The following is a 26801-nucleotide window of genomic DNA, read 5'->3' as shown; positions in this document are numbered from 1 at the left end:
GTGAGGATGAGGAAGTATCATTGTTTTTGATTGCCACTTTGGATGGTGGGCCATATATTTATGAAATCAAATTTGTAGGAGGAGGAGGAGGGGGTCTAAATAAAGTTGCAATGGTTAGTCCTCTGAAGAAAGCGTTTAGTTGCTTAGATGAAGAAAGAGTATATTCACTGGTGGGTTGTGATATCTCATGAGGATCGGCAAATGTTCTTGATGGCTTCATATCCCAAAACTATACTCAGGTAGGGATGATTATATATATATGCTTCCCTTACCCTACCTGAGTATAATTTGGACTCGATCATGTTTACCCGGGGTTGTCTCCGTCGTCATAGGATTGTGAGACTACTTGGAGAAATAACGCGTAAATGCCCTGCAACGAGCAAAATACAGATGTACTTCTTATTCATAATAATCCAAACCCATTTCAAAGATTTGGAGAACACTGGACATGGAATTTAAGCATTAAGCAAAAACCCGGCTAAAACCAACACCACATGGTACAAAAGCATGCCCGCATATCTGAAGTAAAGTTGGTATGCCATTCTATTTGTCTTGCCAACAAAACTTATTTCAACAAGAAAATAGGGAGCCAAAACAGACCGGCACTGGTTTCTAAGCTTCAACAGGATCCCCGTTTCCTTCAACAACAAAATTGCGGCTATAGTAACTTTGATATCCATGATCCTCATCAACATCCTCCATTGTTTTGCCAAAAGCAAAATGCTTTGTTCCCATCGAGGTGAAAGGCATTAAACCAAATGCTCGGGCTGTCTTAATCTCCCTAGCAACCCTCCTTTGAGCTTTGGCACTAATTTTAGTCTGCAAAATGAACCAGCCAATAATGAAAAGCATTAATTTTCATATTCAACCATGGTTCAATTAAGATGGGAATATTGAATTTTCACTTTATTTACCTTGTTCCTCTTGATTATAACTCCAGACTCTGTTATAAAATTGGCAAGGAATCTCACATTCTGTGCAAAAAAAATTTTGCAAGTCAGAGAGGGTCTTAAAGAAAGACTACAATCACAATGATATCAACAAACAGCCCAGCACATACATTTTTGCAAAAACCACTTGGGCCTAAAACAAAACTCAAATCCACATCCTGCACAAAGTTTATGCAAGGGAGAAAGAAAAAAAAAAAAACAGCGAAAGGAGGTTTGGAGATAACAAGCATCTTCCCTTGTTCCTAGACCAACAGTGATCCTAAGTCCAAGTACATTCCGAAAAAAATAATCCTTGTGATGCTCACCAAAAATATGGGCTAGAAAATTCATTACTATGTTAGATCCAGATATGCTCACCCTGAAATCAGCTTTTCTCAGAACTTCCTCTGTCGTCACCTCAAACTCCTTTCGATTAAATTTACGTACGCCTGGTTTTCTAAGGTCAAGATCCTGCACAGAGGCGCCCCAAATACATGAGAGGAAAAAAGGGACCACCGCAAAAAGAAAGAATTGCTGGATAAAGAACGAAGTGATAGCACAGATAACAGAGACATGACAGCTTAAATAAAGTAGGAAGATCTTAAACTCAATTTGGGTGCAGGAAAGAAGTCTTTAGACACGATCACATAGTATATTTGTTTTCATATGCGTTCATTCTATGATTTGTTAGTGAACTAGTACTTTAGTCCTATATATCGTGACAGATTTGACATCTGCCAAGAGTTTTTAGCTACCGCAAAATAGTTACTATCTTCTATGAATAATAGTGGTGTTGTATATGTAGATTAAAAGAAACTGCAATAAAAACATGCTGAACAACAAATCATGATTCATCTTACAATTTGATTAATTAATGACACAATTCACATATTAACATGTGACATAAAAAACAAGTATGGTCATGAATCTGAGAGAGCATCATGGGTTGCACACCCACACACACATATCTAGACAATCTTAAATTGATATTCATATAACTGAATTCACAAAGCATATGGCCAGAACAATACTTGCATGTTCACTTCATGAAAGCTAAAATTCGTTACAGAAGGGGGGGGGGGGGGGGGGGGGGGGGGTAAATCAAGAGGTTCATCTTAAAAATTCACATGTAACTTGTTTCCGTTGCTTTCATCTGCTGCTATGCACAAAAGCACACATAGAGTAACACATATTAATATGTTTAAATCCACCTAGAAACTACCCCTTCTTCTCCAAAGAATTGGTACTACTTGTGACAGATGTAACCAGAACTACAATTCCTGCTCCTTCTTGTCCAAGAAGCCAATCACTTTCTTTCACAGAAAATAAATGACTACATATATTATACAGAAATCCAAATTATAAACACTGCAAAGACTTCCAATAATTCAGTACTTGTTGGTCAGCTATTGTGGCCAATTTAAATTTAGTTTTATTCAGCCAGGTTACGCCTATTCCTAATTTGACATACAGCAAATCCAAGTCTGGCCCATGCCCATCTCTGGACTTGTAATTCAAAATAAGTAACTCAACAGCTGAAGCATTTTTCAACGCCACTCAAAAACTAAATTTAACCAGTAACTATGAGCAAGTTCAGCAACTTCTAAGGCAGATAAATGAAGGGTTCACACCTGACTTTAATCATCATGAGATATATGATGCATGTGTAAAGACAAAACAAAAGCTAGTAAAACAATAATGTACAGAAAATGTCACAGCAGAAATATATGCCTCAGAAACTGTGCTCAATACCTTGAGTTCATAAGTTGAACCAGGCAAAAAAGTCATATCTGGTCTGAACTTATAGTCATCTTTCATTATTTCCTCAGGATCGATTTCAAAATATGTAGCTGCTTTCTTCAGCTTCCCATCCATCCCATCAGACAACGTATTGAAACTCTCATTCAAACCATCCATAAACTCAGATTTATTTCTAGCATTGACATTAGAACCAAAACCTCTATCATAAGCCTCTTCAATCCTACCAAGCTTTTGGAAAAAAGAACTAGATTTTGGAGCACTCCCAGACTTATCACTGAAAATCCGATCTTCAAAATCATCAACTGACTCAAATACGTCACTACTTTGGCTGTCACCGGTACCTGTTTAGAAACAACAAAAACAAGACAGACCAATGAAGTTCTTTAAAGGTTGTCACAAGACACCCTAAAGGGCATGACCAAATTGTAAGCCAAAGGTGACATATAACACTTAAAAATTGATATAGAACTGGTGGCCCACGGGTGATACCGAAAACTTCAAATGTGATATTGTAATATAACCAGGCAAATGCATATCAGCATCTAATTCTTGTTAGATGACACTTGGGTTCTAACAGGACTGGAGCTAGAAGACTTGATGAACAAGATATAACTCCTAATAATTTGAAGTTCCTCTCAAGTAGAAGGGCACACTCTCTCATCCCAGGCCTCAAGGCATGGGCAGATGCCAGAATTCCACGACCTCATCAACTAATTTAAAGGGATATTTGGGAATCTTGATGCTGCTTTGATGAATTTAATTGTTTTTTAATCTTTTTATCACCAAGTAATAAAATTCATCAAGTTACAACAGTTTACCATTTGTCAATATCTGCAGTTTCATCAAATAAATATATAACAGAAAGAATACAAGGCTGCATGGTAGAACTTAAGCAGATACCACAGTATAAAAGGAAACAAGGGAAGCCAAAATTGTATAATTGTAGCAGTCTGAAGTTCATGTACGTGCACTATCAGAAGCATGGGATTATTTTTTTGGGGTTGGGGGTGGGGGAAGAACCATGAGATTAAAAGGATAATATCAAGGTAAGGAAAGTTCAAACAGAACATTGCCAGTAAATGGTAAATATACTTGCACAGATTTGAACTATGAACTACCAGCTATGTACATGCTGACTGAAGCGCAGGGAAGAAGACCACTAAAAAGCAGTGTTGTTGGAAGTAAATTGAAGCAAGTCAATAACTCCAGAAACTTTCATTATTTACAATAGGATCCTCCTATATACAATAATCTTTTTCGATCAGTCAACCTAAACAGAGAAGAAGATGCTGGTAGCATCATTTGAGACAAAACAGGCCAAACATTAGACGGAAAAGCATCCTATTTAAAGGATACATTAGTCACAGATGGTGATCATGAATAAAGAATTAAAGAATCTTTGCCTCCCTCGAGGGAGTCCCAGATGTAATAATCCATGTTATTGAAGTTAGGTAGCGAAGAGGATCTTGGAGAGTTCAGCCACTAATAGAAAAAAAAGGACTTTGATCATGTCAAACAGAGTGCATATACTAAAAGATGATTGAGCTCACCCATAACTTATTTTAAAAATTCGGGTTGTGCTCCCGTTTATGCGTATCACTGAGAGAAGACCAAATTACTCATAAATTGAACTGAAAAAATGGCACTAAGGACGGTGTTGTGATTGAATAGAAACCAAACATTTGGGCATGGTTGGCAATTACTAGAAACTATTTTCTTACATATTTTGAAATATCAAGGCTGAAAAAAGTAAGCCCAGAGCAACAGCCACAACCCCAGATAATAATATTGATGGAAAAACTATTGACAACAGGTACATAAGGTTCAGAGAATTTATTTTTTGAGTATCTCATAGATACTTAAAAAACACAACTCCCCAAGTTCCATAAAACATGAAAAAAAAAAAATTAAATTAAAAAGAGGCATATGGGACATAGAACTAGGGTAAAAAGGAATACATAAACAGTACACAGCAGGCATGTGATCCCACATTTGCATGTGCACCCATCAATACACTAGCCACATCTGTATGCACGCAGCACGCCCATCAATACACACTTACTAGGAAAGCTACAATATAAAACAAAAGTGGCAATCAATCTGCACAATGCAGTTTTTTTTGCATGATATTACGAATTAGGAAAGCTAAAAATCAGTACATGATGGATTTTCAATGTCAGTGCAGTTTCAAGTAAAACATTCAGATAAATCTACTCATTACAAGCTCTATTACGAATTCTGTACCACAAAGGTTGAGCCTCCAATTAATTATATGTCTCCAAAGATGCAATTAAACAGCACATTTGAATGTCCTATTGCCATTAGATAGAATAAACGGAAATTACCTGATGCTGGATTTGTGGAAAAAGCTCTGACCACTCGAGGACACTGAAGTTGGTTTAACAAGCCAGCATTAACAGACTGCAACACACCCCTCATAATTTTCATATCTCCTAAAATTGAACACCAAATCAATATGCCATCTCACTTCTCAAATCACAATTGAATCATAACAACATAAATTGGTGGGAAGGATTGTGTTTCAATTCAAATCAAAATATAAACCAAAGTCACAATTTTCTCCTAAGCTAAAATTTCCTCATTTTCTGACCACAATGCATTATATATAACATTTAGTAAGAGAGAACCAGTAGACCTTTTGAAACTATTAGACCTTTTGAAACTATTAGACCTTGATGTATGAGGTCAATATATTATGTATTCCAAACAAATAGATTGTCTTTAACACAACTTTCTCCACTAATTTTTTTGGGACATGTAGAGGTTTCAAAGAAGGAAAAAATAAAAATAAAAAAATAAAGAAGGGACTCATTTTGATTCTCTAATCTTTTGGATTTTCCTAAATAATATAACTTGAATCACAGGGCTCATCCTGGTAGAATTAAAAGTCCACTTGAAGGATTAGAAGTTCAGGACAAAAAATTTGAGATCACTTATTGAAGTCAAAACTTACAATCCTCAGCTCAACAACAACATATTCAGTTTCTTTCCGAAAATGGGGAAAGGAAAACAGAAACCGTTGCTCAAAAATTCCCTTTATTTCAAATTTGCTCAATCTGAACCAGATTGCCAGAGAGAGAGAGAACACAAACAACAACCACATAACACAATTTGTTAGAAAGAAGAGAGAACAGAGAGATTTTGTACTCTGCAAGTCAAGATAAGCAGACATCCAAGCATCAAAGGAAGTCCACAGCTTAGGTTTCTCACTTTCTCTGCACTCTTCATCCCACAACTTAACTTTCTCTCTCTACAATGAAATAAAACCTTGGGAGGGTTTTATTAAGAAGTACACCGCCCATTAATCGAGATGATCCGAATACTCCACCATACGCTTTTCAATGTTGTAGTGTGCTTCGAGAATCAGCACAACTATTTTGCCCAATTATCTCGAGCCTCCAAATTTGTGCTGACTCTCGATTTAATGTGTTGCCTAACACCATTATTTTTAATATTCAACAACATTATTTCAAGGCTCGAAATAATAGTGTTGAACCTCGATTTAATGTGTTCTAACACCATTATTTTGAGAATTCGAAATAGTGGTGTTGAATCCTCGAAATAATGGTATCGGGCAACATATTAAATTGAACCTTGAAATAATTGTAACCCACATCTATGGCACGCTACAACACCAAAAAGTGAACAACAGACAATCAGGGCTCATATCGCAATGTATTGATATAAGGATTGTGAATATTTTCAATACCACATAAAATACCGGTAAATCTCATTAAATAATAATGTTGATGTTTGATTTGATGAACAACAGAACAACTCTTTCTTCTTCAGTATTTATATTATATTTTTCAAATAAAACTTGGTTAGCATTTAACTTATATGATGTATCTTAATTTACCAGTAATATCCAACAGAAAAAATTTAGAAACCATTATATATAAGAATGTTTTGAAGAAATTATCAGACTTAGGGAAGAATTTTTTTTTTTTTTTTTTTTCCTTTTGTTTAACAAATATGTACACTCTCATTTACTCCAGACTTGAACTCTCAAGCTTCTATTTTGGAGGCAGATGAAAATATACTAAATTTCAGTCTTTAATAACTTTATCAGTTGTTATCACATAAAAAAAAATATTTAAAACCTAAAATTATTCTTTTACATAAAGTTTAAAACTTAATATATCAAAACAACGTTTAGAAAATGAAATATTTACTATGTAACAAATAGAAACCAATGGCTATAGATATCAAGAAATAGTATTTTAGATACAGAAAATGTTATCAAATAAAATATGTAAAATAACTACAATATTTTAGATGGTCAAGAACCAGCTTAAATATGATTCTCTTCCACTTTGTGACCAGTCTCATAGATAGGTGTGAATCAAGGACCCCAATCATCCATTGTGCACAGGTACTTTCAATGCATGGTAGAGGGTTGGGACTAATCCAGCTGTGGGTCCCACCCACTGCTGAGTCAATTCGAGCGGTGTGTTGTGCACGAAAAAGTACAATACACAACATCAGATCTTCTGCATTAGAGATGTGCATTGCATCTTACAACATAATGGATACTTAAATGAGGATTATTTACCATCTTCACGTTTGTTGAGCTACAAGTTCTTCCATCTTTGCTAGGCAAAAAAAAAATAAGGGAACTGAAAAAATGTCTCATTCTAATGTTCAAGATATGATGACAAAAAATTTCTAAACAATAATGTTGTTGTGATTATTAGATAGCAAAAGGCACAGGTTTGACTCCTTAAAACAATTTTTTTTTTCCAAGCATGAAAAACTTCAATTTTAAAGTGTCCATGCTCGAAATTGGATAGTCCAAAAGACTAGGAAAAGATCATTTGACCCTTGCATGCGTAAGCTCTAAATGCATCATATGAAGGGATGCATTACACTAAGTTTTAGAATGCAAGTGCTTCTGCGCTACTCACTTATTACAAACAAACAGATGTCCTATTTGCAGAGCAACATCATAGGTTTACAAGTGTGAGAATTCGGGCTTCAGATTGAGACCAGTTACTTTACGCAAAATGATATATCAAAAGTTAGATCAGTCTCCATTGTTCTCCTTCCAACTTCTGGCCACTTAGGAGAGACCAGTACTCAATAATGACCCTTTTTTATACAATTAACAATTTCACGTAAAATAAAAGGAGAGGAATTTTTCTTTCTTTTGATCTACTTTGTTTTCTTATTTCTGTTTATCTTTGAGTGTTGGAAGTGTAAGTACATGAGCAATTGTTTGGCCTTAACCAGCAAATATACCATTCATATTAAATAGAAAGCAAGCCTTCTTTTACGGAGTAGTGAATAAAAAGAGAATGCAGTGGTAAAATTAGATGCCAAGTAGCTTTCAAATGAAGTGATTAAAATATCAAATAAGTTCAAGAAGAATATCAAAATGTGACAATGCAAAACAGGTAATTGCTCTCTTTGATAATGGTAACCAGGCCACCCACTTACTGACCCATTCTTCTATCTTCTATTCCTAATCTCTTTCCTCCTATCTCACATTAAAAAAATTTATTGGAGAAATTCCATCCTTGTAACCATTCTTTCCTGGAAAAATTACACTTAGATTGAGTTAGGAGTCTTAAATAACAAAGTGGTCTATTTTAAAGTTTATTTTTCACTTTGGTTGAATTAAGCAAAATAACTACATATGGATTGAGAATTATAATTATAGAATAAAGGCACGATCAAGGTTGTTAAAAACGGGATTCTACATAGTATCGTTTTGGGTTCCATAGAATCGGAATCGTAGAATCGGATCGAGAATCGTAAGATTCTACCAACCAGTAAAAAAACAATTCAAACAAACTTCTTAAACAATAATATGTGTAAAATATAGCAAGAATAAGGCCAAAACACAACCAAAAAAAATGTATTAAGGACTAGGTAACAACAGACCCATAAATAGCAGATATTTTCACAGGCCACGGGAAACAATTGCAGGCACCAACAAGCCTATGGCGTAACGGTACCAGGCCCCTACTTCCCAAAGGAAGGTCAAGAGTTCGAGTCACAGTGGAGGCATGTATGTGTGAGTACCAATTAGGGAAAAAAAAAAAAAAAAAAAACAACAACAACAACAACTGCAGGCATTTTCATAGTTAAAATAGCATTCTTTTTCTCAGTAAAAAAATTTGAAAAATGAAAACAGCATGCATTATATTAAAAACAACATGTATTATACTCATTCGTAATTATTAAAGCATTAAAGCACTGAAGCACATATAAAATTTTAAAAATAAAAAATAAAAATACAGAGTAGAAGAGGGGAAGTATTGGGACCAAGTATTGCCAACAGAGCAGAAGGAAAAAATAAATTACACCAAAAGAACATGAAGAAGAAGGGGGAAGAGAAAAGAAGAAGAAGAAGAAGAAGAAGAAGAAGAAGAGAGAGAGAGAGAGAGAGAGAGAAACAGCAGAACGAAAACAAAGGCCAGAAAAAGAAAAGAAGGGAGACAGAGAGAGAGATAAGCGAGAACAGCAGAAGGGAAAAAACAGAGAAGAAGAAGAAGAAGAAGAAGAAGAAGAAGAAACAGAGGGAGAGAGGAAAAAAAAAAAAGAGCTTACTTGGTTGCTGGAGAGCCCCAAATCGAACACACCAGCGCTGCAATTGAGCCCTAAGTTTTTGCTTTACTTTTATAGAAGTTAAAATATGTGGTAGTGTGCATCACTAACATATCCATACCAATGGTACGTAAACAAGTTTGCAAAACTCATGTAAACAACTCTTCAAGAAAGCTTTAACAGTAAAACTTCCAACGGCACGACTTGGGCCTTTCTTTTTTAAGAAGCCCAACACTAAAAAACAGTGAATAAGGCTGAAAAATTAGCTGAACAACGGATAAGGCAGAATCGTTAGAATCGTACGATTCTGCAATTCTACAACTGATTCTAACGATTCTACTTCGATTCTAACCATATTTGCGATTTTTATACGAGTTGCCTCGTTTCGGGGTTGTGGGATTGTAGAATCATACAATTCTACGATCCAGGATCGCGATTTTGATAACCTTAAGCAAGATGTGTTAAATGGAGGAGTGCATCTAGTATATTGTGTGATAGATGTATCCCCTTACGATTCAAAGGAGAATTCTATAGAACAGCTATTAGACCAGCCATACTACCAAATGTTTGGCAGCTAGGGAACAACATTTGCATAAAGTGACTCTGGCAAAAATGCGAATGTTGAGGTGAATGTGCGGTAAGACTAGAAAAGATAGAATTATAAATTATCACAATTGGGGGATGGTTGGAGTAACACCAATTGCAGATAAAATGAGAGAAAATAGGTTAAGATGGTTTGGATATGCGCATATAAGACCTTTAAGTGCACCGGTTAGGAAAAGTGGCATCGTTCACATTGAGGGTAATACATGGGGAAGAGGAATACCAAAGTTAATGTGGGTAGAGGTAGTAAATAAAGATATCATAACATATGCATTGACTGGAGCTATGACCTAAAATAGAATGGAATGGAAACATGGGATTCATGTAGCCGACCCGAAGTAATTGTGAAAAGGCTAGGTGGTGGTGGTGGTGGTTGTGGTTGTATGAATTGAGAATCATTTTTTTATCTCCAAATTGCCCTCAAAACTCTTATTTCAAAATACCAAATTATCCTCCTTAAATCAAATAACTCTGAAAGCCTGTTAACCCATCTTGTCATTCATGCACAACATTACCAAGCCCTAATAGGCTCCTGGGATTTAACTGAACAGTTCATTTGCATCAACCAATGTTAACGACTCATGCTAAAGCCCTAACAAATAAGATTATTTGCATCAAGCAAAAATTCATTTGCATAACAATTTACAAGAATAATGATAAGATGGGCTAACAAGAATAGAGATAAGATGGGTTAACAAGAATAGTGATAAGAATAATCATGTGGAATAGAGGCTCACAAGACCTTGGTTATGTTACCATGTGAATCAAGCCTCTGTTCCAAGATTCGGAGAACAATAATAAATAATAAACATTGATAAGACGAGTTAACATGCTCACAAGAATAACAGCTCATTTGTATCAACTTATTTGGCAAAGAAGATTTGCATCGACCCTTAATCCCCAACCCTTCGATTGGGCATTTAATCGAACAATTCATTTGCATCAACCAAACGTTCTACAATTTTTCAACAAAGACACACAATGTTAGGGGCTTGGCAATGTTGTATCAAAGGCCCAAGGCGCACTAAGGCACTAAAGGCCCTTTAGAGCCTAGGCGCGAGGCAAGCCGCACGCCTGACACAATTGAAAAATTAAATTACTACTAAAGCATATTCATATTCCATATTAAAGGCGCACATGTTGTCAAAGGCGCACCTGGGCACACAATAGGCGCAAATGTTGTGCCTGTATGAGCGTAGAGCCTAGGCACCCTTTAACAACACTGGTTGTGCATGAGTGATAAGATGGGTTAACAGGCTCCTGGAATTATTTGATTTAAGAAAATGACGGTATCTGGGGAATAAGCATCGGCTAACTCTGTGCCAGCAGCGCGGTAATACAGAGGATGCAAGCGTTATCCAGAATGATTAGGCGTAAAGCATCTGTAGGTGGCTTTTTAAGTCCGTTGTCAAATCCCAAGGCTCAACCCTTGGATAGGCGGTGGAAACTATCAAGCTGGAATATGGTAGGGCAGAGGGAATTTCCAGTGGAGCAGTGGGATGATTTGGTTTTTTTGAAATAAGAGCTTGGAAGGCATTTTGAACATTAACAACAGCTCTCAATGCATATGTAATTATTTTGCTTAATTCAACCAAGGTAAAAAATAAACTTTTAAATAAACCGCTTTGATATTTAAGACTCCTTAAGACAATGGAAGTGTAGTTTTCCCTTGATAAAGATTCAAGGATAAGGACACAACACATGGGTGCAATACCATATGGACAGGGGGATGTGACAAATCTCAAAATTAGAACACTGATAAGACGAGTTAAAATGCTCACAAGAATAACAGCTCATTTGTATCAACTTATTCGGCAAAGAAGATTTGCATAGACCCTTAATCCCCAAACCTTCGATTGGGCTTTTAATCGAACAATTCATTTGCATCAACCAAACATTCTACAATTTTTCCACACAAGTACACAATGTTAGGGCTTAGCAATGTTGTATCAAAGGCCCAAGATGCACTAAGGCACTAGAGGTCCTCTAGAGCCTAGGCACGAGGCAAGCCGCAGGCCTGACACAATTGAAAATTTAAATTACCACTAAAGCATATTCATATTCCATATTAAAGGCACACATGTTGTCAAAGGCGCACCTAGGCACACAATAGACGCAAATGTTGTGCCTGTATGAGCCTAGAGCCTAGGCACCCTTTAACAACACTGGTTGTGCGTGAGTGATAAGATGGGTCAACAAGCTCCTGGAATTATTTGATTTAAGAAAATGACGTTTTCTGGGGAATAAGCACTGGCTAACTCTGTGCTAGCAGCCGTGGTAATACAGAGGATGCAAGTGTTATCCGGAATGATTGGGCGTAAAGCGTCTGTAGATGGCTTTTTAAGTCCACCGTCAAATCCCAGGGCTCAACCCTGGACAAGCGGTGGAAATAACCAAGCTAGAGTGCGGTAGGGGCAGAGGGAATTTTCGGTTGAGCGATCGGATGATTTGGTTTTTTTAAATAAGAACTTGGAAGGCATTTTGAACATGAACGACGACTCTCAATGCATATGTAATTATTCAGCTTAATTCAACCAAGGTAAAAAAATAAACTTTTAAATAAACGGCTTTTTTTTTCTTTTTTTTTGATAAGTAAATAAACGGCTTTGATATTTAAGACTCCTTAAGACAATGGAGTGTAGTTTTCCCTTGATAAAGATTCAAGGATAAGGACACAACACATGGGTGCAATACCATATGGACAGGGGGATGTGACAAATCTCAAAATTAGAATACTGATAGGACAAGTTAACATGCTCACAAGAATAACAGCTCATTTGTATCAACTTATTCGGCAAAGAAGATTTGCATCGACCCATAATCCCCAACCCTTCGATTGGGCATTTAATCAAACAATTCATTTGCATCAACCAAACGTTCTGCAATTTTTCCACACAGGCACACAATTTTAGGGCTTAGCAATGTTGTATCCAAGGCCCAAGGCGCACTAAGGCACTAGAGGTCCTTTAGAGCTTAGGCACTAGGCAAGCCGCACGCCAGACACAATTGAAAAATTAAATTACTACTAAGCATACTCACATTTCATATTAAAGGCGCACCTGGGCACACAATAGGCACAAATGTTGTGACTGTATGAGCCTAGAGCCTAGGCACCCTTTAACAACACTGGTTATGCGTGAGTGATAACTCCTAGAATTATTTGATTTAAGAAGGATGATTTGGTTTTTTGAAATAAGAGCTTGGAAGGCATTTTGAACATGAACAACGACTCTCGACGCATATGTAATTATTTTGTTTAATTCAACCAAGGTAAAAAATAAATTTTTAAATAAATTTTGCTTAAGACTCCTTAAGACAATGAAAGGGTAGTTTTCCCCTGATAAAGATTCAAGTACAAGGACACAACACATGGGTGCAATACCATATGGACAAGGGGATTGACAAATCTCAAAATTAGAACACACGGAATACGGGATTGAAATAATAATATAATAAATTTTATATATAAATATATATATATAAATGATGTAACTCATTTTATCTACAAACTATGAATGTAATCACTAATTTTTTTCATGAATAAAAAAGACAAATTACATGACACAAGTAACTCATTTCATCATTCAAGTAATCAAGCACTAAAATAACTTATGAACTAAAATAGACAAATAGTTTTAAGTAGATCTCCATCATGTTAACCCTTCATCATTCATTAATCATTACATATAATTCACGAGTTCAATAACAAATCACACAAAAAAGAAAGCAGAAAGATAAACTCCATAGCCCTATTTCAAATAGTAATATATCCTCACACAAAAAAGAAAGCAAAAAGATAAACTCCATAACCCTAATTCAAATAGCATTATAGCAATATATACTAACCCACAAAAAAATAAATAAATAAATAAATCAAATAGTAATATAGCAAGTAAAATATTCTATTTGTTTCTGCTATGTTTTGCAAGCAAAAATAAGAGAAACCACAAAGAAGCGAATTGCAACAGATAATCCTGAGCAAAATAGTTGACAAATGAGGGCAAGAATGGATGTGTATTGGGTCGGTGGGTGGTGGTGAGCGCCATGGGTGAAGGTCTACTGTGGCGGTGGCAACTGTGAACAGTGGTGGTGGTGGAATTGACGTAGTGGCTGAGTGATTGATGGTGGTGAGGTCATCGCAGTGGTTTGTAGAGTGAAGTGAGAGAGATGGTTAAAGAAGAGGAAAGAGAGAGTGAAAGAAAAAACCTGGAGGAGTTCGCAGTGAAGGACCTTCTTGTCACCGGTGGATGAGCTTGTTGTGGCCGGTGGAGGAGCTTGCGGTGGCCGGTTGAGGAGATCGCGGCTAGGGTTGAGGAGGTAGAACTGTCATGGGTTAAAAATGGGTTTAGTGTTTTGTTTTTCAAATTATATGTTATTTTCGTATTGACCCATAAAAGCTTTAAAAATTACAAAGTTTTCCAGCCTTGTTCAACCATGATGGTTTGACGACCTAGTTGAGTTTCATCAAACTCTATCATGTTAACGTTTATTTTTAGGGTTAATTTCACTGACACCCCTTTTAGGTTTGGTCAAATATCAAATTAAATTATCTTTTGAAAATAATTATCATTCGCATTATAAACGTTTAGTCCGTTTTTTACTTACACCCCAAAAGTTACTTTTCAAGTGTGTCATATACCTTTTTGCATGTAAAATGACATTGTTACCCTTCTAACTATCTGTTGACTTAAAAAAAAATGTTGAAATGACTTAAATACCCTTTGACCTTCATTATAAAAATTTAAAATTATTCTTTATATATATATTTCTCATTATTTACACCAACCAATTTATAATTATTTTTTAAAATTATTCTTCATATATATATACACAAAAATATATATATTTTTGGAAAAAATAGTGAGATGAAGAGTTTTGGGGGTGACAGAGTAATAAATGAAGGCAATTTGGTTATTTCAGATTTTTGATATTTTAGATTAAAAATAGATTTTAAAAAATGGATAAAATTATTATTTTGCACCTTTTTAACAAAAAAAAGTAACGAAAAAGAAAATTGGGGTCTGAGTGATAGTTAATTTCGAAAAATGGTTGAGTATGATATTTGGCCAAACATAAGGGAGTGTCAATGAAATTAAGCCTTATTTTTTTTTTTTTTTCTTAGAGCACATGTATCCAGGGCCGGCCCTGAGATTGCAAATATTTTGAAAGGTCCTAAGCGAACTTTCAAATGTGAGGCCCTTAAATTTCACACATGCAAAAAATAATTATAAGAGTGCGAAATTTTCACACGATGTTTTCAAATTCTATAGCTAATATAATTGTGCGCCTGTGCATAGTGCATAAGATAACTAATAACTATAAATTAATCACCACCAACAAATAATTGTACGCCTGTACAGTGTGCATAAGACAACTAACTAATAACTATAAATCTATCACAACCAATAAATAATTGTGCGCCTGTGCAGTGTGCTTAAGACAACTAACTAATAACTATAAATTTTTATCACCACCAATAAATAATTGTGTGCAAATAATTGTGCGCCTGTGTAGTTTGCATAAGACAACTAACTAATAATTATAAATCTATCATCACTAATAAAAAATTGTGCGAATGTGCAGTGTGCATAAGACAGCCAACTAATAACAATAAATCTATCAATTAAAGAGTGCGAAATTTTCATAGGCACAAAATAAAAAATGAAGAGAACAGTTTACTAGAGAACATAAAACTGCAGCTTCTTTTACATTCATTGTTTATATAGCTACTAAAATTTGATGATTACAGATACAAAAATATGTGGAGATGAGGTGACTATATATATTATAGGAGGCTGAACTTGTAGTACTGAAGTAGTGGGACTTTTAGGTTATATGTGGCATCCACTAACATATATAGTTTTTTGTCTTTCACTCTTTATATTAACTACACTACACTTTGTGTTTGTGTTTTTTGGGAGCCAATTACCCCTTTCTTGATTTCAGGATGAGGAATCAACTTTAGTAGCAGTGATTGGTTGATCATTGCTACAGAAGACCTGTGCAAATTAATAGAAAACTTTTGTTTTGTTAAAGCCTGCTCTTGATTTCCATGTGTTTGTACATTCTGATGGCAAGTGCTTTGACAGTATTATTAACTGAAATTCTAGCTGAGCCAACTTCTAATAACATCAATAATGGTGACATGTATCTTCATATAAAAATAAAATATAAAAAAAAAACCCTTAATTTGGCACTTTTAAGTATGAGCATAATTTAGAGATCGAAAAAGTTAATTATTACCTCAAAGGCTCAACCCAATAGAAGGGATCCTTAATTTTCGTAGGATTGAATGTGAAAATGCAAAAAATTCAGAGGAAAAGGGGTATGGTTGCTGCTGTTGTGAGATTGGAGTGGAATTAAGGAGAGGAAAAAAAAAAAAAAAAGTACCTGCCATGGATTATGGACTCGATCGCCATGAAAGACACAGGTAGAAAGGCACACATTTATTAAAATACTAAGAGAACCATAATATATTCATTCAGCTTTTGATAGCCATCACACACAGTGACACACACAAAAAAAACCCTAGTTTGGAAGCTACTTTTCACTATTGGAACAAAGGTAAAGGCCCGAATCAAACGAACCAAAGTTAGAACAAATCAAATGATGAGATGAAAGAAAGAAAGAAAGAAACATATATAAAAGATCGATTCATGCAAAAGGAGAGAGAAGAGAGAGAGCGGATGAACATACCTTGTCACCTGAGACGATAGCGGAGGCTGCGCCCTGCGAATTGTCGAAGCAGATATTTTTTCGGAGAATAAAATATAGGATTGAAACGAAGCAGATTGTCGTCTGAAACTCGGCCTAAATTTTTTTTTTTTTTCATGCCCTATAGGCCTCAAAATTTGACGCCTCTAAAATTTGAGGCCCAAGGAGACCAAAACTTGTCCTAACTTAAATTTTTTTTTTTTACATCCTTGTGGGCCTCACCACAGCCTTAGTCATCTTGGGTCAGAGAGCCGGCCTGCATGTATTAGTTCAATAATACTCGTAACATTCAAGTTAAAAATGTAAGTAGGAAAATGAGACTTCAAAAATATATTTTACAGATCTCTGCCAGCATTAAAGACATTTTTTAATAGTTTGTGTAGTAAAAAGCTTCAATCTGTAAATTTACGATCGAAGTAAATCGCTTTGATCTGAAATCATTCATTTCCTACGAGTGTTAATTACATTAAATTCATCTGATGAACCATATGTCAAACTAATAAAATTCAGCCACATTTCAAGATGTTCCCCTAAGTGTCAGACGTGTGTTTGGTCCTCTTGACAAGTGGAGTGTACATGTTTTAGAGGTAATTATTGATTACTTTCCTAAGGTTTATTATAATGGGATCCAAAACCTCTCGCTTACACATATGCTTCATGTTGTACATCCAACAACATTGTTTTGTTAATCAATGACCATACGTAGGCATTATGAGCTGGAATCCTATGGTACTTTGTATCGTGCTGCACAGTAAAAAACGATCCAGATCAAATCACATGCACCACACACTTTGTGAAGTATAATAAAAGAACTAGGACAATCCTTGGGACTAGTTTTGTTTGCAGAAATGAAATGAAATATAAGTGGAAATGAAATGAAATGTTTTCATTTCATTATTTGGTTTCAAACTGAAATGATAAGGAATGAAATGCTTATTTCCATTCCAATGTTTGGCTGGACCATCCTAAAAAGTAGAATGGAATGAATTTTTTTTTTTAAATATTATTATCAAAATTAAAAATTAAAAATAAATAAGAATAAGAATTGATTAGCAGCAATTTGTAGTATGAATCCACCAACACCGGTGATATCTTTTGAGTTTTGTTGGGTTTGATTTCTGATCAAATCAAAAAAGCAGACAGAGAAGCAAGGCAACCAACAAGATTCGAGCTAGCTTGTGGGTAACCAGATGGGTAATAGGTGCGAGAGTGTTCTGTACCTGTACTCTTCAATTTCCAATCTGCTTGTTATCTCTAATGAACATTTATGGATCTATCTCTATGGTGCTTACTATTTGAATTTACATCCCCAAATTACAGATCTATTACCACCTTATCTAACCGGCAGTGTTTGAGACCGACGATAGAGATACCAAACCTCCTCTCCACTATTGCACAACTGTGAGTACTACATACCTTGATTATTCTATAAATCTCAAAAAGTTAGAAATCGATGTGTTCTTCAGTAAAACCGAATTCATCCGAATTCAATTCTTTGTCAGTGAAAACAACAGTGAGATTCAATAAAGCATAGGCATCACAACCCTCTACCGCCGCCGCTCCCCGCCGACAATGGTGAGAGAGAAGGAAGACGTATATGGGCGGTGAGAGAGAAAGGAGAGAGAGAGGGAAGTGTGGAACTATGAGGGGAGAAGTGGAGGCAGAGGAAAGTTTTTTAGGGGTGTAAGAAAAGAGAGAAACGGTGGAAGAAGACGGCTGAGGGAGGCGGTAGTAGGTTGTCTTGGAGGTTTGGTGAGTCATGTGTGAAAAAAGTTTTTAGGTTAACCGTTTGGTTTTATTTTTTAGTTTTTCTATTTTACTTATATTTTATTTTAATTTTTGTTAGGGATAGAATGACCATTCCTTTGGTCAAAAAGAGGAATGACCATTCCAACTTCTTGATGGAATGAGCATTCTCAGGGAATAAGTTGAAATAATTATTCCACCTTTAAAATGGCACACCAAACAAGGAAAAAGGAATCAGAAGTTGGAATGTTCATTCCATTCCAACCCATTCCAGCACACCAAACTAGCCCTTAGAGTAACTCCAACTTTGTTTATATATATATATATATATACACACACACACATTTGTAAATTTGATATGTCATAATATATTTATACAAAAAATTTTAATTATTTATTTGTAGTTCTCATGGTTGCTCAAATACTTTTTGTATAAAAATATATTTTTTAATAACAATCAACTAGTGTCATACCTGGACTCATATAATTTTTACAAACCTACTTAATATAGGATTGATTCGATAATTAAATGAGAAAGAGGGAGGAGAAAGGAAATATGTTCGTATGGTTGTGTAAAAAGTTTGTATAAAATACACAATAAACATTACACATTGGTGCAGTGTATCTTAACTCTGGAGATAAAAAAAAAATTACGCATCATACCACTGGAGTCCTCAATAGTGAGGATCTACACAGGGCCAGCCCTGAGATTCCAAATATTTAAGATGCCCTAAGTGAACTTTCAAATGTTACGACACAACCCATCAACATGACTCGAACATGACATGAGAGAAGCGTGTTTAGGTTGACTTTAAATCGAGTCATAGACGGGTTGACACTATTAACCCGTTTACTTAACCGTGTTAGGTTGTGGTTGAAGGATTTAACTTATGTAACTTGTTTATGACCCGCTTAACTCAACATGTCATAATCGTGAATATGACTTATGTAATATGTTATCGGTTTAAACCTAATTACTATGAATAGTTAAGTCATTTCAACATAAATTTTGTCTACACTTAATAAATTTTCTTCTTATTTTGAATATTTAGGTTAATTGTGACAAATATTTTATATTATTTATTATTTGATTAAAAATTAAATGTCTTATTTTGATAAATAAGTCATTAAATAAGTTAACACGTTTACCTGTTTAATAAACAGGTCGGGTTAGCGTTAAAGGTTCTTGACACGATTATTAAATGAGTTAAGTTTGGGTTTACCTGATTAGCAGGGCCAACCCTGGGTATAGGCGCTTCCAATTTGGAAGGCCTCAAAATTTTAAATTTCCTTATACATGTTATATTATAATTATTTCTTAATATTTTTACACACATAATCAATATAGAAATTTAATACCTGACCTCAAAATTTTATATTCTAAAATAATTTTTTATTTTCTCTCTTTTCTCTCTCCTCCTCATTCACGTTTTAAAATTAAACTCTAACCAATACAAAAATATTAGCCCCAACGATTTATATCCTTAAATGATTTTTTTTTTTTTTTTAATCTATCTCTTCCTCTCTCTTCTCCTCATACTGAATTGTAATATTGGCCTCAAATATTTATATTCTTAAGGAACTTTTTTTTTTTCTTCCCTTTCTCTCATTCGGCAATTTTTACAACGGACACTAAATTTTTCTTTCTTTCCATGTTCTTTTTCTTGCTTCTTTCTTTTATTTATTTATTTTCTTATTCATCACATAACTCTCTCAATAAGTCAGCAAAAGGGGCCAGGGGGTGACAATTGAGAGTCTCCCTCCTCTCTCATTACAAATTTATACTCCACTCAATAATTGGAGCAGTTTTTTTTCTCCTCCACTCAATAATCATTACTCTCGCTTTGAACCCATTTTTATCCTATTGAAGAATTTTAGGAGCATTGAATTGGGGTTTTCTAAATCGGATTCTATTGTTTTTTTTCATTAATTATTTTTTAACTTTTGTTATTATAAATTTATGTGTGTGTATATATATATATATATATATTTTTCATATATTTTTATATTTTAACCAAACTTAAATACAATAATCTAATTAGTAATTTTTAATTTCACAAAAGTAAGAATGATGGTTTTTAAATAAATATTATATAATATTAATATATTGTTAAAAGGTCACTTTTTATATATTGCGTAAGGCCCCAAATTATTAAGGGAGACTCGTAGTTTATTTTGATGAAAATTTTGCATTTTTGTAAAAATATATATATATATATATAATTTTTTTTTTCCGCCTAACTCCGCAAATTATTTTGAGCCCCCCTTCTTATTTTTTATTTTAATGAAAAATCCGCACTCTTACAAATAAAAAAATCGCCTAAGGCGCCAAATTATTTCGAGTTGCTCTTGGTGCTTACCATTTATCTTAATGAAAATTTTGCACTCTTATAAATTTTTTGTACGGGTGAAACCTTATGTATAAAGGCCTCGCATTTAAAAGTTCGCTTAGGGCTTCTCAAAATTTTAGAAATCTCATGACTAACCCTGCTATTTAGTATAATACCCTTACATCCACACGACACGATTATGTCCCACGAACACAAATTGCCATCCCTAATTGTAGATTCTCACTAATTAGGACCTAAGTATTGTCCATAATAAAATAAGCACTTGTAGTAATATTTTCAGCAAAAATTGCAGAATTAACTATGCAAAACCAAATGCTTATTGAAAAAAAAAAAAATATATATATATATATATATATATGTATGAAATATATATCAAGCACAGTGCAGTAGCTTTCTAACTAATGAGAGCCCATAATGGGACATAAATGGGTGGTCTCATACACAGTTGGAAGTTACGGGTAAAAACATCCGGAGGTTTAAAAGAGTCAACAATGCCAGCATGTTCGTTGTATTTATCAGAAGGTTTTGGGTACTGGAGGATGTGGGCACAACATCAATTCAATTATGGTTCATCCTTGTGCCATACTGGTGTTATGGCCATAAATTCCCTATCTAATCGGGAGGCAAGATTAATATATGCGTGTGTATATTGGGCAAGTGTAAAATTTTATGTACTCGTAAGTTTTAACCTTGCCCAATCAGTGAACTCTCTCTCTTACAAGATCATCCGTGAATGTACTTAGATGAGTGTCCGAGTCCGGAACCCGGATCCTTTCCCGTGTACAGCATGGTGCCGTGCACAAGGAGGCGTTCCGTGCACAAGACCGGATTCTCTCTCCTCAAGTCTTTCTTGACATGACAATTGCCAGAGTTCCTGGCACAACGCATTTTGTACTTTCATGGTATTTGCAATGTCCCTTGAGCAAACAGAAAATAGAAAAGAAAATTCAAGTGTTCAAGTGTCTCTCACTATACGCGAAATGCATATCTGGCTTTCCCCAACTGGTACCAAAATTGAATAATTGCCTTTTCTTCTCAAGTGTGTGTTGAGTTAATATAAGATCAAAATGTATATGGTGCATATAAATCTATAATAAAGCATGAGGCACTGAAAGCATTCTTGAATAGAATTGTAAACTTTGGGCAAAATTTTTATTCTATAAAGACTTCAATTGAAAAAAATAGACATAGCTTTGCTTAAGGATAATCTCTCTGTCCTCAGCAGACACATAAAGCTTAAGATATCATAACAACATGACTACAAACTACAACAGTTCTTTATCCCGGAGTGAAGAGAGGACATTATTTTGCAGGCATAGAAACAACCTACATACTGAGAGCAACATAATCTTTACTAATTTTCGTAGTTAGGCAAGATTGGTGTCACTATTGCTGGACTACTTCCCCTGCTAATTGATCAAAACTTCAAAAATCACTCTCTCTTGCTCTGTTTAGAACCATACAATTGAGGATCGGTCTGATAATACACAATTTCTCCAGTATCGCTGACGTAGTGATCTTGCTTGATGCTTCTTACTAGATTACTGATCAAGTGAAATGGAATAAGCCCGGATTTTTTGGGCTCTCGGTAGTAGTTTCCAAGCACTGGCCTAGCTGCTTTTGTCTGCGCCATGACAATACCAAATTGTTAGATCAAATTCAGTATACACTTATTGGGAAGTGCTTGTGAAAATCATGGTTTAAGGTAACAAAATTAAATACCGCTTCTATTAAGTGATAGTGTGGGATCTGAGGGAATAGATGATGTATAACATGGGTTCCAATGTCATGGTGTACGTTATTGAACATTCCGTAATCACGGTCAACTGTTGTAAGCCCTCCCCTAAGATAACTCCATTCCTGTTCAATACATAGGTAAGTATACATATTTTTTTCAAACAATAAATCCTCCGTGAGAGACAGAGCTAGAGTTACAAGTACCTTGCCACGGTACCAAGGAAGTTTCTGCTCGTGGCCGTGGTGATGCAGGTAGGTAACAAAATCCAGCCACATTACAAAAATCTGTAAATAGATGTGGGTTTACTTAAAAGCTAAGAAAGTGAGAACAAATTTAGAATTCTAGAAATTTTTTAAGGAATTTACCACGTAGGGAATGCCATAGAGCTTCATCAATTGAACTACCCCTATTATGGTGGATAGGTAGACAAGTAGAACAAGCATTAGAGTCCAACATACAGTTGAAGTAATCACATATTTCCTCTCACTGGGTTGGAACAAGTTGCTGTAAGGGTTGAAGTGAGAACCATCCTTCCCCGGACCCCTTGACCACTGTAATGCAAGTCATTAGGAGGGAAGAGAGAAGCAACTTAGTTCAACTACTAGTACTACAACTTATAAAGAAAGATGAACCAAGAAACAAATGAATTTTCTCACCAGGTACAAAGGGTATGCAAACATGGGAAATGGAATTGTGAATCTCAAGGTTTTGGTAGCATCATCCAAATTTTTGAATACTTTCTCAGGTATCTGGAACCATAACCATTAACTAATTAAGCATAAAACATTGTACCATATGAACATATATGATATAAACAGAGGAATTGTCAAGAAACTAATAACGAAAAAGGATACATTGACAAATAAATAGCTAAAGGGTTAAGTAGATAGAGGTAAGAACATGAAAGAACCATTACCGGCACCCAAGATTCATCATTTTCAACGTGTCCATGGTTCTGATGGTGAGTTCTATGGCTGATTCTCCTGTAGTATATATCAATAGCATACCTTAAAATTCAGGTCTCAATAAACTAAAAACCTAGCATAGGCAAATGTCAAGTTAATTGGGACTAATTTTAGGGACAGTATGAACAAAAGCATAATCAGAAACCTACCATCCATGGTAAGGTACAAGAATTGAAGAATGCAAGACATGTCCCACAACATTGTTCAGCTTGGGATTGTCAGAAAAGCTTCCATGGCCACTGTAAAATCCAAAACAGAACACAATTCACAACAAATTATCATTGGAACAATTGTTTACTATACTCTATGCCAAACAAAAGTAAAGCCATCAGATTGTATTAATTTGGGAATTGGGATTTACCAATCATGACCAAGAACAAACAATGCCCAAAACATAGTCCCCTGAGCAGCCCAATACAGAGGCCAAAAAACCCAACTGTCCAAGTAAATTGTCATTGCCATCAGACCAAAAACTACAATAGCATCCCTCACAACATAGCTCAGAGACCGCCATGGGTTCTTGACCCAACAATGCTTGGGAATAGCAGCTCGAACATCAGCAATCTTGAATGGAGGCGGCGCACTTGGGTCGAATTCTCCTCCATTGATGGCCTTATTACCTCCATTGATGGCCATTCCTTCTCTCTTCTCACCATTAATAGACCGCGCCATTAAACCCGAAACATCCTTACTAAGTCCACCATCTTCATCGGCAGACCAATTCGAGAAGAAGACCGGAGGACGGCTAAAATCTGTAAAGACCGAGATTGAATTAACAAAATCGAATTAACAAAGCTTTTTTCCCCACCATGTACACCATTTGTAGTATTACATTTTGCACAAACCAAAGACATTAATTATATATAATGGGGTTTGTTAACATTTTTGCTGATAAAAACAGGTAAAAAGCATGTCCAAGAAATTTCTGTTCAAAACGCAAGAACTTCTTGTTACATCAAGAAAACATGAAATGTTGTTGTGAAACCTTACATCTATGCACACAATTTATCATTGCCATTACCAATTTGGAGACCACGACCACATTTCATGCTTAATTTATTGATGCGACATGGGATGTTTAAATAACAAATGCAATTGAAACCCAGTTCTTGAAATGGGCCATTCTTGGACAGAAACAATGGCATTGACAATGAATGAATTTGAACGAAGATGTTGTGTTAGTAAGCTGAAAGATGCACATACCTTGGCTCATCTCAAAGTCAGTAGTAGTAGTGCTCCATGAGGATCCTTCTTTGGATCCCATCAACATTTCTTCTTCTCTCTCCTCTACCTCTCTCTCTCTCTCTCTCTCTCTCTACATAAATGAATCTAACAGCAGCCTCGCCTTTATAAAGTTTGGACACTCGGGGCCAAACCTGATTAGGGCATTTGGCTCCTCCTCTCAATCTTGGGCAGCTACCCTACTCATCAAATTGACGGTATTAAACTATTCCTGACATCTACGCATAAATACTGTATACCACAACAAGTCGCCAGCCCGGGATGTGTCACATGGACATAGCACGTGCATCGATTGTAGGACCTCTCTTTCATACCAAAATATCTACTATTAGCGAGTGCTACACTTAGTACAAAGCACTCGTGCTTGCTTTTTCAATTCGGCATTTGCTAGGTTTCCGTTTGTTTAGGAATACAATATTTTCTGAAAAAATATTTTAAATATTTTAAATTTTTGTTCAGGTTTCAAGTACAATTGATTGGTGATGACCAATAGCCTCCGGACCATTTTTTTTTTTTTTTTTTCAATTTATATGGTCTAGAATTATATAATCCGGCCAATAACAAGTTATTACATAATAAAAAAATTAAATAAAAATAATATACTTATTTGTGTGACAGTTTGAATACCCTTATGTGAAACACTGAGTTGAGCGTGCCCTACACTCTTCTTCCAAGTCCTCTTAGTGGGATAAGTGGACCCTTTTCAATTCCTTACCAAATACCAAAGCCATTGGAGGAGGCTTGAGGATAAGTGGTCCCTTTTCAATTCCATGCAAAATTCCAAAGCCATGGGAGGAAGTTCATTTTTTGAGGTCTCACTCCAGTAGGTCCGCCGTAGGGGATTCCTCTTTCATTAAGGTATTTAATTAACATTGGAAAGATTGTCAAAGTTGTCCTCCTCAAAGTTGGCCTTCATTTTCTTGTTCTACAAAGGCGAAGACGAAGACGTGAACGTGAAAGCGACTGCAAAACTGCCATCAAACTTTCTCCGACTTACGAGCTCTCCTTTGTGGACTCTTAGAGGCCGCAATGAATTAGCTCACCAAGGTCTAGTCATTCGGCCATCGGTTATTTGGGCTCAGATTTTGAATGGGATGTTTGGCCCCATTGACTTATTCAAGTCATTGGAAATGACCTTTCAGCCCTCCCCCTCTCAGTTTCTTTATGTAAAAATTTCCTTTGGCGTATATATACACCTATACATAAATTTATACACGTATACATATTTTTATACATACTTTGGTGCATAGCATTTACTTGCATATGTAAACTAATGTAAAATACTTATTTCGCATTTAAGTACATAAGCAAGTAAATACCGTGAACCTAAAATGTTAAATGTTCAAAATAATCTATAATTTTAATAATCAAATGTTATACTCTCTAATAAATTGTTAAAAAAATTAATAAGATTAAAAAAGACTTATTCTTTTCCAGTACTTTATTGAGTGATATTGACATCTGATATGGATCGATAGTGTTATACTCTCTGGAATTTTCCCAACGCTATGTCAGTGCTAATTTAAGTCAGTCACAAATCGTTCAAAATTTTACATTAACAATATGTATTCGTTTCCCCAATGCTATGTCGGTGCCAATCTAAGTCGGTCACAAATCGTACAAGATTTTGCATTAATAACATTTATTCGTCTCTAACCATTGAAAATATTCATTGAGTGATGTTGACTTTAATTCATTGAATTTAATTATCTGATTAGTCTAATTACCCAAGAGGTTCATTAGGTGATGTTAACTTCTGTAGTTAAATCTAACCATCTTTAATTAGTAAGACACTCCCTTCAAACCTGTAACGAACCGAAGAGTTGTTTATTGCGAGAGTATACACTTACTAGTTTTTCCTTGTCCAAAACTGTTTTGCTTGAAAATCTCTGTGCTCCTTTTACTGCATTAAATCTCATAAAAATGTAGTCAATATCATAGTCCATCCCTCCATATGCGTACTTCTTGTTTGCGCATTAAATATACAAATATATATATATATATATATATCTACACGCGCGCGTATATATATAATAAATGAAAAAGAAAAGTGCAAAAAAAACATAAATCTTGAGAAAATCCACAACTAACCCCTTGAACTATCAAAAATGCAAAAAACTACCTGAACTATGCAAAAAAGTTGCAGATGACTCCATTCGGCCAAGGTCCGGTGAGAATT

The 26801-nt window shown here is 35.2% G+C and overlaps 2 protein-coding genes across 4 annotated transcripts; both read right to left on the bottom strand.

Annotated features, from left to right (window-relative positions):
* Nucleotides 1-351: 351 nt before the first annotated feature.
* On the bottom strand, nt 352-16722 carry LOC132269339 (uncharacterized). Of its 3 annotated transcripts, XM_059770500.1 has the most exons (7): nt 16563-16722; nt 14073-14189; nt 5036-5143; nt 2682-3031; nt 1308-1400; nt 915-974; nt 352-819 (listed from the first exon to the last, which is right to left on the bottom strand). In XM_059770500.1, exons 3-7 carry the CDS (start codon nt 5136-5138, stop codon nt 613-615), a joined length of 813 nt encoding a protein of 270 aa, XP_059626483.1. In that variant the 5' UTR covers nt 5139-5143; nt 14073-14189; nt 16563-16722; the 3' UTR covers nt 352-612. The 3 variants fall into 3 exon arrangements, with proteins under 3 accessions (XP_059626483.1, XP_059626484.1, XP_059626482.1); XM_059770501.1 differs by lacking the exon at nt 14073-14189; XM_059770499.1 differs by lacking the exons at nt 14073-14189; nt 16563-16722 and adding an exon at nt 5859-5898.
* A 5093-nt stretch (nt 16723-21815) lies between these two features.
* LOC132269338 (omega-3 fatty acid desaturase, endoplasmic reticulum-like) lies at nt 21816-24799 on the bottom strand. The gene is made up of 9 exons (XM_059770498.1): nt 24584-24799; nt 23742-24132; nt 23530-23619; nt 23332-23398; nt 23072-23164; nt 22781-22966; nt 22619-22699; nt 22400-22537; nt 21816-22301 (listed from the first exon to the last, which is right to left on the bottom strand). The coding sequence occupies exons 1-9, from the start codon at nt 24648-24650 to the stop codon at nt 22110-22112; spliced, it is 1305 nt and encodes a 434-aa protein (XP_059626481.1). The 5' UTR covers nt 24651-24799; the 3' UTR covers nt 21816-22109.
* Nucleotides 24800-26801: the final 2002 nt, after the last annotated feature.

Source organism: Cornus florida, unplaced genomic scaffold (assembly GCF_030987335.1).
Source record: "Cornus florida cultivar Cherokee Brave unplaced genomic scaffold, ASM3098733v1 CherokeeBrave_3.0.0_Hap2_Chr08, whole genome shotgun sequence".
Classification (NCBI taxonomy): Eukaryota; Viridiplantae; Streptophyta; class Magnoliopsida; order Cornales; family Cornaceae; genus Cornus; species Cornus florida.
The sequence above is the reverse complement of the archived record's forward strand: the minus strand, read 5'-3'. Positions and strand labels throughout refer to the sequence as shown.